This window comes from Symphalangus syndactylus, chromosome 19 (genome assembly GCF_028878055.3).
Source record: "Symphalangus syndactylus isolate Jambi chromosome 19, NHGRI_mSymSyn1-v2.1_pri, whole genome shotgun sequence".
In the NCBI taxonomy this organism is placed as follows: domain Eukaryota; kingdom Metazoa; phylum Chordata; class Mammalia; order Primates; family Hylobatidae; genus Symphalangus; species Symphalangus syndactylus.
In genome coordinates, this window is record NC_072434.2 from 82,036,888 (window position 1) to 82,050,373 (window position 13,486).

The window sequence follows — 13,486 nt, forward strand, 5'->3', positions numbered from 1 at the left end:
CTCCCTCCTTCCCTCCCTTCCTTCCTTCCTTGTCCCTATCCCGTTTCTTTCTTGCTGACAGTCTCACTCTGTCACCCAGGCTAGAGTGCAGTGATGTGATCTCAGCTCGCTACAACCTCTCTCTCTCTTTTTCTTTTTCTCTCTCCTTCCTTCCCTCCCTCACCCCTTCTCCCCTTTCCCCCTTCTCCCCTTCCCTTTTCTTTCTTTCTGACAGAGTCTCACTTGTCACCCAGGCTGGAGTACAGTGGCACGATCTCAGCTCACTGCAACCTCCGCCTACCAGGTTCAAGCAATTCTCCCACCTCAGCCTCCCGAGTATTTGGGACTACAGGAACATGCCACCATTTTTGTTTTTTTTTACAGGCGAATTTTTGTATTTTTAGCAAAGACAGGGTTTCCCCATGTGGGCCAGGCTGGTCTTGTACTCCTGACCTCAAGTAATCCACCTGCCTCGGCCTCCCAAAGTGCTGGGATTACAGGTGTGAGCCACGGTGCCTGGCCCAGTCTTTCTTTAAATGTTGCTTTCTCAATGATGCCCATTCTGACAACCCCATTTAAAATTGCTGCTCTGGATTCTGGTTTCCCCGTTCTGGCTTTCTGTCCCCCAAACCCCGAGGCCCATGACATCTCTTTTAAAATACCATTTAATTCATTTAATTTACTTATTGATTTTATTTCATACTTTCAATGAGAAGAATGGAAGCTATATGAGGGCAGGGGTTTTGTTAGTTTTATTCATTAGCTTATCATCAGTATTTAAACCAGTACTTGATTTTTTCCACCCTATTAGAGGGCAATAGGAAAGCAGTTTGAGGATGAAGTAGTCTAGAGCATGCAGTTGAGGGGGCTCTAGAGGAGAAGAAGAGATAGAAGGTAATGCAGAAATATGAGATAATGGTTTTCTTATGGTCCCATTAGAGGCAGGCATCGGTGTTGTCAAGATCATAGATAAATGAAGAAGCTTTTGGCAAAGCAGAGACCTCTCTTTCTTTGACACCAGACAGAAGGAATTAAGGATGGCTGAAGATGACATTGGAGGTGGAGGAGAAATAAATATGTTTGTTAATGCCTAACATATTCTGTTTTCTTGGTCAGTAGTCAGATTTATCTGTTGAGCTTTATCTGGAATACTTCTGGCTAGAGGAAGTGTTTTAAGGATGAGTTGGGTGACAGAGAACAGCTATTGAGAGAGAGAGAGAGCCAGGGGGTTGTGACCTATCTGTCATTCAGGAAGTTTGGCACTGAAGGTCCCTAAAGACTTGCCAGCTTTTCCTGAGGTCCCAGCCTGGTAAAGAAATATAAAGGTATATGGGTATGCTTGGTTGTGCTTGGCCTTCTCTCTGTGCCATTCAGTATATGGGAAAGACACATCCCGAAAGCTGTTTGACTGCCCTGAAGGTGTAGGTATTTTCTCTCACAGTGTATTTCCTGGTTTGTCCTTTCAGAAACTTTTCAACCCAATTTCTATGATTTCTTGTGTTGACTTTGCTTGACTCATAGGGTTATCTTACTTTCCCTGTCTCTGTCCTGTGCAGAATTCTAGTCATTACTTTGTGAACCCCAAGGGATGTTGTTCTACATTCATTCTTTTTCTGCCTCCCCATCCCCTAGAATGTGATGCCTCTCTCGGCGGGATTGTTCAAGAGTGAACACAAGAACCCCGTGCCGCAGTGCCCCCCGCGCCTCCACGTGCAGTTCCTGTCACACGTCCTGTGGAGCAGAATGCCCAACCAGTTTTTGAAGGTAGATGTGTCTCGAATAAGTGAACGCCAAGGCTGGTTGGTGCAGTGTTTGGATCCTCTGCAGTTCATGTCTCTTCATATCCCTGAGGAAAACAGGTCAGCCCCAATGAATCCCTGATATTTTGATTGGGACGCCTGGGATTAGCCTGCTGCCCGGGGCTTCTGGTGGTGGTGCGGGGCAGGGGTGGTTCTAAGGAAACAAAATGAAATTTACAAAGATCTAAATTCTTTTGGCAATGAAGTCGTTATTCTGTGTATTTTAAGTTTAAGTTTATTTCTCAACCATTTTGTTACTGAAAAAAATTATTCCGCAGTTGAAGATGCCACATGATGGTTTCTTCATTCACTCTTGTGTTACTTACGATGACAACAGCAAATAAAAATTCAGACAAGTGCAACTGCAGTCTGACTTACAACTTAGCAGAGTACTGTAATAGAGAATAGTGAGATATTAGAGATGGAATCATGGGAATCACTTATGATTCCTATGTTCAACCCTTCATTTTATAGATGTAAAAAACTGATCCCAAGAGATATTAATGAAAGAAAATTGGGAAAATACTGTGAGTGTCTTGGAAACAAGTTTATATGCATTCTAGGCAGTAATAATAGTAACATAAAGTATAATAAATACTCAAAGGTAGCTTTGTTTATGATTTTCTGCTTTTCCATGTGATAGCCAGTTAAATTGCAGAGATTTCATTTAAGCAGGCTTCTTATCAATAAGGAGCTAAGTTTCTAAGTTTTGGGCCAAGATTTCCCTCCCAAAATGCCATTGAAATGTTGAATCACAAACTGAGTAAAAACATGTCATGAAAGTAATGCACAAACATATTTGTATATTTTAAGTCTTTAATCTGAAAATAATTATTGAAGCCAGGTCCATTTTTATATCTTTAGATGTTCTTGGCATTTTTCATTTTAATATCTTTAAAATTTAACCTATGCTTTGGAAAACAGTTTGCCACTTCCTCAAAAAATAAAGTTATAGCATTAACATGTGATCTAGCAATTCTACTCCTCCTATATACCCAAGAGAAATTAAAATATGTCCACACAAAAACATGTATATGAATATTCATAGAAGCATTATGAACAATAGTAAAAGAAAGGGAACCCCAAATGTTCACCAACTTATGAATCAATAAACAAAATGTGATATATCCATATAATATTATTTGGCAATAAAAATGATTGAAGTACTGATACATGCTACAAAATGCAAGAACTTTGAAGACATTATATTAAGTGAAAGAAACCAGTCACAAAAGTATATTAAGTGAAAGAATCCTACTAGTGTGGGATTTTATTTAATTGAAAAGTCCGTAATAGACAAATGTTTAGAAATGGAAAGTAGATTAGTAGTTACCGAGGGCTAGGAGTGGAACAGGACTGTTAATGGGTACTAAATTCCTTTTGGGATGATAAAAATGTTCTAAACTCAATTTATAGTTACAGTTACACAACTCCATTAATATATAAAAACTATTAAATTATGTTTTTTAAGTAGGTAAATTGTATAGCATGTAAATTACAGTTCAACAAAGATGCTTTAAAACAAAAGAAAATCAAAGAAAAATTAACCTAGCTAGTTAATTCTTTGTATGTATTAAATATGTATTTACATATTTTTACATGAAGTAATTAGATCTCCCTCATAATGTACTCTTGAGATGGTTCAGTTTGATTTTAATTTTATTCTTATTTTTTGTGAGAAGAGTTTTGTCATAATTTTTCATCTGATGATGTTTTTTAAGAAAATACTGAACAACCAAAACAAACATAACGTTTGGGAAGGAATTATTGTTTGCGAAGGAAAACGTTGTCTCTCTACTGAGCATGGAATTTTAACACCATAATTTAACATTTTGGCATGCTATCATCAGAAACCAACATAACACCTTATCTCAGTCGTTTATAATTTATATTAATTGCTTATGATAGATGTATGTGTATATGAATGGATAATTTAAACTGTCACTGAAGATCATAAGGGATTTGAGGCAGTTTTCCAAATGATATGGAACATGAATGTATAAAAATGTGTCACTGGCATCAGGTCGTAGAAAAGATATGGATAGGAAAATAAAACTGAGGCTAAGAGTGACACACAGTCATTTGTACCACACCGGTTGGTAGAGTCGGGACCCACATTAACTTCATTCTTCCTAGCAGCCAAAGAAAAATAGGATGGGTTTTAAAATCCAAATTCCAAAAACGGAAGTCTTAACTAGCGTGGTTGACAGGAATCTGGTGCCCCAATAGCGTGACAAATCATTAATATTTTAAAGTGTGCAATGGCGGTAGATTTATGTCAGTGTGTACTTTGTTTCTCCATAACACATGTCACAGTTTATAATTTAATTTACTCTATTTTGGTCAGTGGAGGTGGTTTACTCCCTCAATTGGATATAAGCTCCCTGGGGGCAGGAATCATGTCTATATTATTCACCATCGTATCATCAGTGCACAGTGCTAATACATAATAGGCACTCAGTGATATTTGATGAACAATTGAATGACAACAACATGAAATTTCTCCACTAGAGACTTTTTTGTTGTTGTTTATTTATTTATTTATTGTTTTGAGGTGGAGTCTCGCCATTGCCCAGGCTAGAGTGCAGTGGCACGATCTCGGCTCACTGCAACAGATCCTTGATACAATGGAGGAGGAAGGAGGTGCTAGATAAATGTCAAATTCTATGCAGAAGAAAATTTGTAAAACATCTAGAAATGATTAAAAGTACTATGCAGCCATTAAACATGTCATAGAAAATTAAAAGAAGACACAGGTTGGGTGTCCCAAATCCAAAAATCTGAAATTCGGAATGCTCCAAAATCTGAAACATTTTGAGCACCAACATAATGCTCAAAGGAAATGGGGTATTTCACATTTCAGACTTTCAGATTCAGGATGCTCAACTGATAAGTATAATGTAAACATTTCAAAGTCTGAATAAAGTTCCAAATCCAAACACTTCTGGTCCCAAGCATTTCAGATTAGGGATGTTCAACCTGCAGTGTCTATTCCCATAACTTTTTTCCTTCAAATTTACAATGTATACTGATTTCTCCTCTGATTCAGATTTTTAAAATCTGAATTTAAGATTCATTTTCTAATCTTACTACCACTCTCCTCGCTTCTACAGATCTGTTGACATCTTAGAGTTGACAGAGCAGGAGGAATTGCTGAAATTTCACTATCACACTCTCCGGCTCTACTCAGCCGTCTGTGCTCTTGGGAACCACCGGGTGGCCCATGCCCTGTGCAGCCATGTGGATGAACCTCAGCTCCTCTACGCCATTGAGAACAAGTACATGCCAGGTTTGCTGCGTGCTGGCTACTATGACCTGCTGATCGACATCCACCTGAGCTCCTATGCCACTGCCAGGCTCATGATGAACAACGAGTACATTGTCCCCATGACGGAGGAGACGAAGAGCATCACCCTGTTCCCTGATGAGAACAAAAAGCACGGCCTTCCAGGGATCGGCCTCAGCACCTCCCTCAGGCCACGGATGCAGTTTTCCTCCCCCAGTTTTGTAAGCATTAGTAATGAATGTTACCAGTACAGTCCAGAGTTCCCACTGGACATCCTCAAGGCCAAAACCATACAGATGCTGACAGAAGCTGTTAAAGAGGGCAGTCTTCATGCCCGGGACCCAGTTGGAGGGACTACTGAATTCCTCTTTGTACCTCTCATCAAGCTTTTCTATACCCTGCTGATCATGGGCATCTTTCACAATGAGGACTTGAAGCACATCTTGCAGTTGATTGAGCCCAGTGTGTTTAAAGAAGCTGCCACTCCAGAGGAGGAGAGTGACACGCTGGAGAAAGAGCTCAGTGTGGACGATGCAAAGCTGCAAGGAGCTGGTGAGGAAGAAGCCAAGGGGGGCAAGCGGCCCAAGGAAGGCCTGCTCCAAATGAAACTGCCAGAGCCAGTTAAATTGCAGGTAATCAGAACAAGAGATTTGAGTGAATTTCAGAATTACTAAGCATTAAGGTATTGGAACATGCCTTTGTTTCTTTCTGTGTGTGTGTGTCTATTTCTTTGCATTCCGGTGTAATGGTAGTTCCTCATAAAATTAACTGACTTCCTATTCTTCTCCCTCTTATTCATTAGCCATCTCCTCTTGTTTCCCAGATACTTTTCGCCTTCATTCCATTGGAATACCTGAAATGCAAGCCATCAAATACCCCTTTCCACCCATATTTCCACTCTTACCAACCTTAGAATGTTTGTTTACCAGTAGATGCACCCATTGTCACATAGCAAGGTTTTACTTTCCCCTAGTATGCTTTTGTTTTGGTCTTTTGAGACAGGGTCTCACTCAGTCACCCAGGCTGGAGTGCAGTGGTGGTGCAATCATAGCTCACTGCAGCCTGGATCTCCTGGGCTCGAGCCATCCTCCCACCTCCGCTTCTACAGCAGCTGGGACTGTAGGCATACCACCATTCCCAATTAATTTGTTTTTAATTTTTAGTCGAAATGAGATCTTGCAATGTTGCCCAGGCTGGTGTCAAACTCCTGGACTCAAGTGATCCTCCCTCCTTGTCCTTCCAAAGCGCTAGGATTACAAGCGTAAACCACTGCACCCAGCCACCTTAGTATGTCTTTAAGGAATCAGACACACTGGCTGTCTTTATGTTCATCAAGATGTCTAAAGGATCTTTTATTAATGCTCATCTGTTCATTAAAGTCAGTTGGATGTTTGCATCGCTGACCTGCTTTTTTGCTCCTCGTTCCTTTAGTCAGCATTGACTGGAGCCTTACTCCGGGTATGCACTTAGGGAAACACAAGTCAACCCTGCCTTTCAGAAGCTCTCAGCCTCTAAGGAAATATACACTCATTTATGCATTAAAAAATCTTATTAGTAATTGCATTAAATATTCTGAAGGCAAAGAATGGATTACTAAAAGAAAGAACATTTAGACTGGATTACTGTTAGAAAGATGAGGGGGAACACCCCTCAGAGATTGTGACTTTTCAGCTGAGTTCAGATATAAGAGTTGTGCTCAGCAGTTACAAGAAAAAGGAACACGGCAGGGTGTTCTAGGAGCTTTCCATGCAAAACAAATAGCCCAGCAAATTCCTGAGGCAGGAAAAGGCCAGTGTGGCTGCTGGGAGGAAAATCGATAAGGGAGGAAAGAGAGTGTGATCTAGTATCTCGTTAGTCAGGAGGCTTTTTTCCTGGTCCAAACTCTAGGAGACCATGCTCAGAGGAGGGTGGGGCAAAGGAGATGGAGAAAGGGGGATGGACACTGCGACTACTTCAGAGACAGCATCGGTAGAAATGGTTATATTGCAGATGGCGCCACAGAGGGTTTTAAGGTCCTCTTTGACACCGTCATGTATTTATATCACAATTGGTATTGAGTGTATAGATGTTGTTTTAAATTTGCCAGAGCGTTCTTTTAGAAATGTTTCTACCAACATACTCACTCATTTATAAATCCTTTTGGTTTTCAGCAGGAGAAAGACCCAGCTAATCACTGAATGAATGAGCATTCACCACTTAATTGTCTTAAGTTTAGATTTCTAGAATTGGTACAGCAGTTCAATGATCTCATCCATAACCCAGATCTTAATATTTTTCTGCTCTGTGATCCTCAGCCTGTGGTTTTCTTCCTAAAATGCTCACCTTATTCTTTCTGCAGTAATCATGTCATCACCCAGTTACACTCATTTTGAAAGAAGGGAACTCTAGTCTCTTATCACTGATGGAATATCTTTCCCAGAAGACCCTTAGCAAACTTTCCCTTATATATTTCATTGGCCATTGCACCTGTGGCTGAAAGGGAGGTTGGGAGGGTAAGTGTATTAGTCCGTTCTCACACTGCTAATAAAGACATACCTGAGACTTGAGTAATTGATAAAGGGAAAAGGTTTAGTGGACTCACAGCTCCACATGGCTGGGGAGGCCTCACAATCCTGGCGAAAGGCAAATGAGGAGCAAAGTCACATCTTACATGGTGGCAGTCAAGAGAGCAGGTGCAGGGGAACTCCCATTTATAAAACCATCAGATCTTGTGAGACTTATTCACTACCACGAGAACAGCATGGGGGAAGACACCTCATGATTCAGTTATCTCCACCCAGCCCTGCCCTTGACATGTGGGGGTTATTACAATTCAAGGTGAGATTTCATGGGGAAAGAACCAGACCATATCAGTTAGCATCCACTAAAGGGACATTTATTTGCCATTTCTGCTTATACAAATTATGTTTCATCTCCTGGGACCGAGCACATTGCTGCCTATACAAAATCAGGATCCTGCTTCTAAGAGAGAAGAGTAGGCAACTAAGGATGTTTACCACAGATTATGATTTGATACACATTATTAAAAGATTTAGAAATTAAATTTGGTGTCTTTTTAATGGTCTCTTAGATGTGCCTACTGCTTCAATACCTCTGTGACTGCCAGGTCCGGCATCGGATAGAAGCCATTGTAGCCTTTTCAGATGATTTTGTAGCTAAGCTCCAAGACAATCAACGTTTCCGATACAATGAAGTTATGCAAGCCTTAAATATGTCAGCCGCACTCACAGCCAGGAAAACAAAGGAATTTAGATCACCGCCTCAAGAACAGGTACGGAAATGAAATGAAAATTCTTTGTATTTATGTTGGCTTTTAGTCATTCAGGATCTGTGCCTTGCAAAATTATATAAGTCACACGTCTTGTTTTCCTTGTTCTGTTTAAAGTCATCAAGTTGATTTAGTTAGTATTCTTAGTTTCACCAAAAGAATTTCTTTGGTTAGTTTAAACAAAAGAGGGACTTATTAGAAGACATCAGGTATATCACAGACTCTTTGAGAAGGCCAAGATATGCCAGAGTCTGAAGTTCTTCAACTAGGAGCAAATTCCAACCACAAATGGGTCTTCATCATCTTCCACTCAGGAATTTTTGATTCCTAGGACTCGATGCTAGAGGCTTTCCATTTGTGCCTACCATAGAAGAAACACATGTCTCTTCCACCTTGCTTGCCAGAAGACTGATTACCTGTTTGTGGTTCTTCCTTTCATTGCTTACCCCCAAAGTCAGGTCTCCTGAGGGTACAACAGAACCAAGGGCACCTGCCTGAATCAGAGAATGGGCTAGTTGGGGGATGTAAATTTTCTGAAATCTACCTCAGAGTGGGCCTCAGAGTGTGGGAAGTTACCAAAGTGTAGGGATGGTGGTTAAACAATGTAATTCATGGATGTCTTTTTTGATTTCTTACCCTTACCATTTTCTTCTCCATCCAGGGTAGCTCAGAATGAAAGTGTTTATAGGGACTAATTACAGAGTTTTTTTTCTCACCAGAATGTAATTTCTTTGAGGAAAGGGATGTGGAATTTTCTTAATTGTTATAAACAGCATTTATTGAGCAGAGAACAGGTCCAGCCTCTTCCAGATTAACTCTGTTAAACTACTTTTGGGAAACTTCTGCTTCTGGAAAGATGGAGTACATGTGCTTTTCCTGATTCTTCCTTTTAAGTACAACTAAAACCCTGGACATTACAAAGAAGACAACATAAGAAGACTCTTAGAGATAGAAGAAGGGAGGTTGGCTACAGAACTCAGGACCCAAGGAACAACATGGTGGTGAGTTCCCTGGATTTTCTTTTTGCCTCATCTATCCCAGATTTGAAGCTAAAGAAGCCGGCAACCAGGAAACACCAACAGGCATAGACAAGAAAAGCTGCAACAAAAGCCTGCTCTCTCTAGACAAAGGATCAGGGAAGGGGCAGCTTAGCAAGACAGAAATGTGTTAGATAATAACTGCACTACTGCAGCCAACAACCACAGAGAAAACTGTTCCCCACCCACACTGGGCACAGGCTGAGTGGGGAACCTTGACTTCCACTCTCACCAGGCTGTAACAAGGTGTCCCAGTAGAGGACAGAGCTGGGACTTTATCCCCGCTGAGTAGTAACGAGGCCCACTTTTTCCAGAGTATCAGTAGAGGTTATGGAAGGAGAAGTAACAAGACACTCTTACCCTTTCTAGCAAGGGTCACATCAGTACAGGTCTAATGAGGAACCAGAACTTTTTACCACTGCCCAACAGTAACAGGGTCCCTTCCCTCCTCCAGATGTCCAAGGAGGCTGAGTGGGAAAATGGACTTCCCCTCCCACCTGACAGCAATAAGATACCCTAAGCCCTTCTCCCGCTGGATGGAGTCAGAGGAAACCAGGTGAAACAGAGTTATAAATAAGACCCAGAGCTCCTAGCATCATCCTCAAAATGTTGAGATTTCAATTAAAAATCCTGTGTATGAAGAACCAAGAAAAACTTGAATGAAAAAAACAATCAATAAACACCAACACTGAGATAACAAAGATGTTAAAATTATCTGATGAAGTTTTGAAAGCAATCGCCCTGTAATTCCTTCAAAATGGAAAAAAAAATAGCCTCAGCAGCAGAGAAACAAAATGTATAATGAAGAACCAAATGGAAATTTTAAATCTGAAAAATATAATCACTGAAATTTTAAAATTCAATGAATGGGCTTAAAAGCAGAATGAAGGGAGAAGAAGAAACTATCAGTGAACTGAAGACAGGGTGATATCAACTAACCCATCTGCAGAAAAGATGAATATAACAAAAGATCTAATATTTGTGATGTTGGAGTCTCAGAAGATAGGAGAAAGAGGGTGAACTGAAGAAAATAATGGCTGAAAACTTTTCAAGTTCAGTAAAAGATATGAAGTGAGAGATTCAAGAAGATGAGTACACTCCATATAGGATAAACATAAATCTATACTGAGACACATCATAGTCAAGTTTCTGAAAAAATTAAAGACAGAATCTTTAAAGAAATGACACTACCTACAGGGGGAAAAACAATTTGAGTGACAGCAGATTTCTCATTAGAAAGTATGGAGGGCAGAAGGAAGTGGCACAACAATTTTCAAATGCTGAAAGAAGAGACTATCACCTCAGAGTTCTATGTACCTTGAAAATACTCTTAAGGAATGAAGGAGAAATCAAGACATTCTCAAATGACAGGAAGTTGTAAGAATTTGACTACAGCAGACCTACCCTAAAGGAATGCTAAAGGAAGTTCTTTAAATATAAGGAATATGAAAAATGAAGGAAATTTGGAAAATTCAGAAAGGAAGAAAGTTAACACTGGGAAATGTTGTAATATGGTAAATACAGTGCATTTTTCTTCTCTGGAGTTTTCTAATTTGATGGTTGAAGCAAAAATCATAAAACTGATGTGTTTCTAAATATATGTATAGGGAATATTTAAGAATTATAAACAGAGGAGAGTAAAGGAACATAAAGGGAGATAAGGTTTCTATCCTTCACTCAAACTGAAGTCTACTGGTGTCGACATTGTACCATCTGGTACACTGTCAATACCAGTAGACTGTATGTTAGGTATGTATATAAAATAATACACAGAGAAAGCACTAGAAAAGCTATACAAAGAGATACACTGAGAAGTACCACAGATAAATCAAAATAGCATCCTAAATATTGTTCAAGTAATGCATAACAAGTCAGTAAAAATAAATCAGAACAAACAAAACCACAGGTGAAATGACAGACTGAAGTCATAGCATATCAATAATTACACAAATATAAATAATCTAAATATACCAATTACAAGAAATTGGCAGAGCGAATTTACAAAACTCCATCTAACTATATGCTTGCTTTGAGAAACTCACTTCAAATGTAATAATATATACAGATTAAAAGAGAAAAGTTAAAGGAATATGTATTACTAAAATACTAATCAAAATAAAGCAGGAGTAACTATGTCACATAAAGTTGACTTCAGAGCACAGAAAATTACCAAAGAGATAAGGATAATACGTAATGGTCAGTCCACCAAGAAGATAAATATATATGAATTAAACAATAAAGCAAAATATGTGAAGCCAAAACTGATAGAACTGAAAGGAGAAATAGACAAATCCAAAATTATCTTGCAGAATTCAAGACTCCTCTCTCAGTTGATAGAACAGCTAAACAGAAAAGTCAGCTACGACACAGAAGAACTCCACACTATCATCAAATAATAGATCTATCAAGGTTTGTAGACTACTCCACCCAACAACAAAGTACACACTCTTTTCAAGTGTCCATGAAGCATTTGCTAAGATGGAACATATCCTGGGCCATAAAGTAACCTCAAGACATTTTTAAAAGTTGAAATCATACGCATTTTTTTATCACATTGTAATCAAATTAGAAATCAGTAACAGAAAGATAACTGGAAAATCTCCAAACTCTTAGAGATACTAAACAACACACCTTCTAAATAATCTGTGGTTTGAGGAGGAAGTCTGGGGAGAAATTTAAAGATTCATTAAACTGAAAGAAATTGGACACATCACATCTGAAAATTTGTGCCACAGCTAAAGCAAGGCCAAGAGGGAAATTTATAACACTCGGTGCTTACATTTAAAAATCGGAAACCACTCAGATCACTAACCTGACCTGCCACTTCAAGAATTTTGAAAACAAAGAGTGAAATAAACCTAAAGCAAGCAGAAAGAAGTCACTAATGTAGATAATAACAGAAAGTAATGAAACTGAAAACAGGACAATAGAAAAAATGGATCCAAAAGCTGGCTATTTTAAAAATAATAATAAATTTGGCAAACCTCTAAAACGACTAACAAAGAAAAAGAGAAGATACAAATTACCCATACCAGGAATGAAACCACTTATCATGGCACACCCTGCTGACTTGAAGTGATCATATGGGATTTTTCTTCTCACCTTTGAAATAACGATAAGTAGATGAGCTGATGAATATGTTAATTATCTTGATTTATCTTTCTACAATGTATACATATATTGAAACATCACATGATACCTCATAAATACATACAATTAATATTTGCCAATTAAATATTTTTTAAAGGATCATATGGGAATACATGCATACATACTATATGATTCCATTTATGTCACATTCTTGCAATAACAAAACCATAGAGATGGAAAGCGAATTTGTGGTTGCCACGACTTAAGGACGAGGGGCAGACAGAGGGATGTGGGTGTGGTCATGAAAGGGTAATGGGAGGGATCTTTGAGGTAAAGGAATTATCCTCTATTTTGACTGCACTAATGTTGCTATCCTGGTTATGATATTGTACTACAGTTTTGCAAAGTGTTACCATTCGGGAAACTGCATAAAGGGTACTTGAAGTCTCTCTGTATTACTTCTTACAATAGCATATAAATCTGTAATTATATCAAAATAAACGTTTAGGGGAAAAAATCACATAAATGCCAAAAAGAAAATCTGAAATAGTTTCTTAAAGGAAAATTATGGGAAAGCATCTTTCTTTTCCGAATTTATAAATTTAATAGTATTGTTCAAACATAAATGGAAAAAAGTTTCCCGCAGTTTAACTGAATCATCAATGTTAGCAGCAGTGTAGTTATCCCTTATAAACATTAACCATGCTTAACATGAAAATTCAAAACCCAGAATACTCCAAAATCCAAACCATTTTGAGCACTGACATGATACCACAAGTGGAAAATTCCACACGTAAATACTTAGTACAAGGTTTATTTCATGCACAAAATTATTTAAAGTATTTTATAAAATTTCCTTCAGGCTATGTGTGTGAGGTGTGTATGAAACATAGATGAATTTCATTTTTAGACTTGGGTTCTATCCTCAAAATATCTCATGTATGCAAATGGAGCTGGTCCTCTCTATCTGTGGGTTCTGCATCTATGGATTCAACCAACTGTATATTGAAAATATTCAGAAAAAAAA

General features: G+C 38.7%; 1 protein-coding gene across 1 annotated transcript in view; it reads left to right on the top strand.

Moving 5' to 3' along the window:
* The window catches only part of RYR2 (ryanodine receptor 2), a 784,036-nt gene that overhangs the window by 560,041 nt on the left and 210,509 nt on the right, over positions 1–13,486 (top strand). Inside the window, exons 36-38 of the mRNA XM_055233438.2 lie at positions 1,612–1,838; positions 4,892–5,696; positions 8,135–8,335. Coding sequence (XP_055089413.1) covers positions 1,612–1,838; positions 4,892–5,696; positions 8,135–8,335 — 1,233 coding nt within the window. The remainder of the gene's footprint in view (positions 1–1,611; positions 1,839–4,891; positions 5,697–8,134; positions 8,336–13,486) is intronic.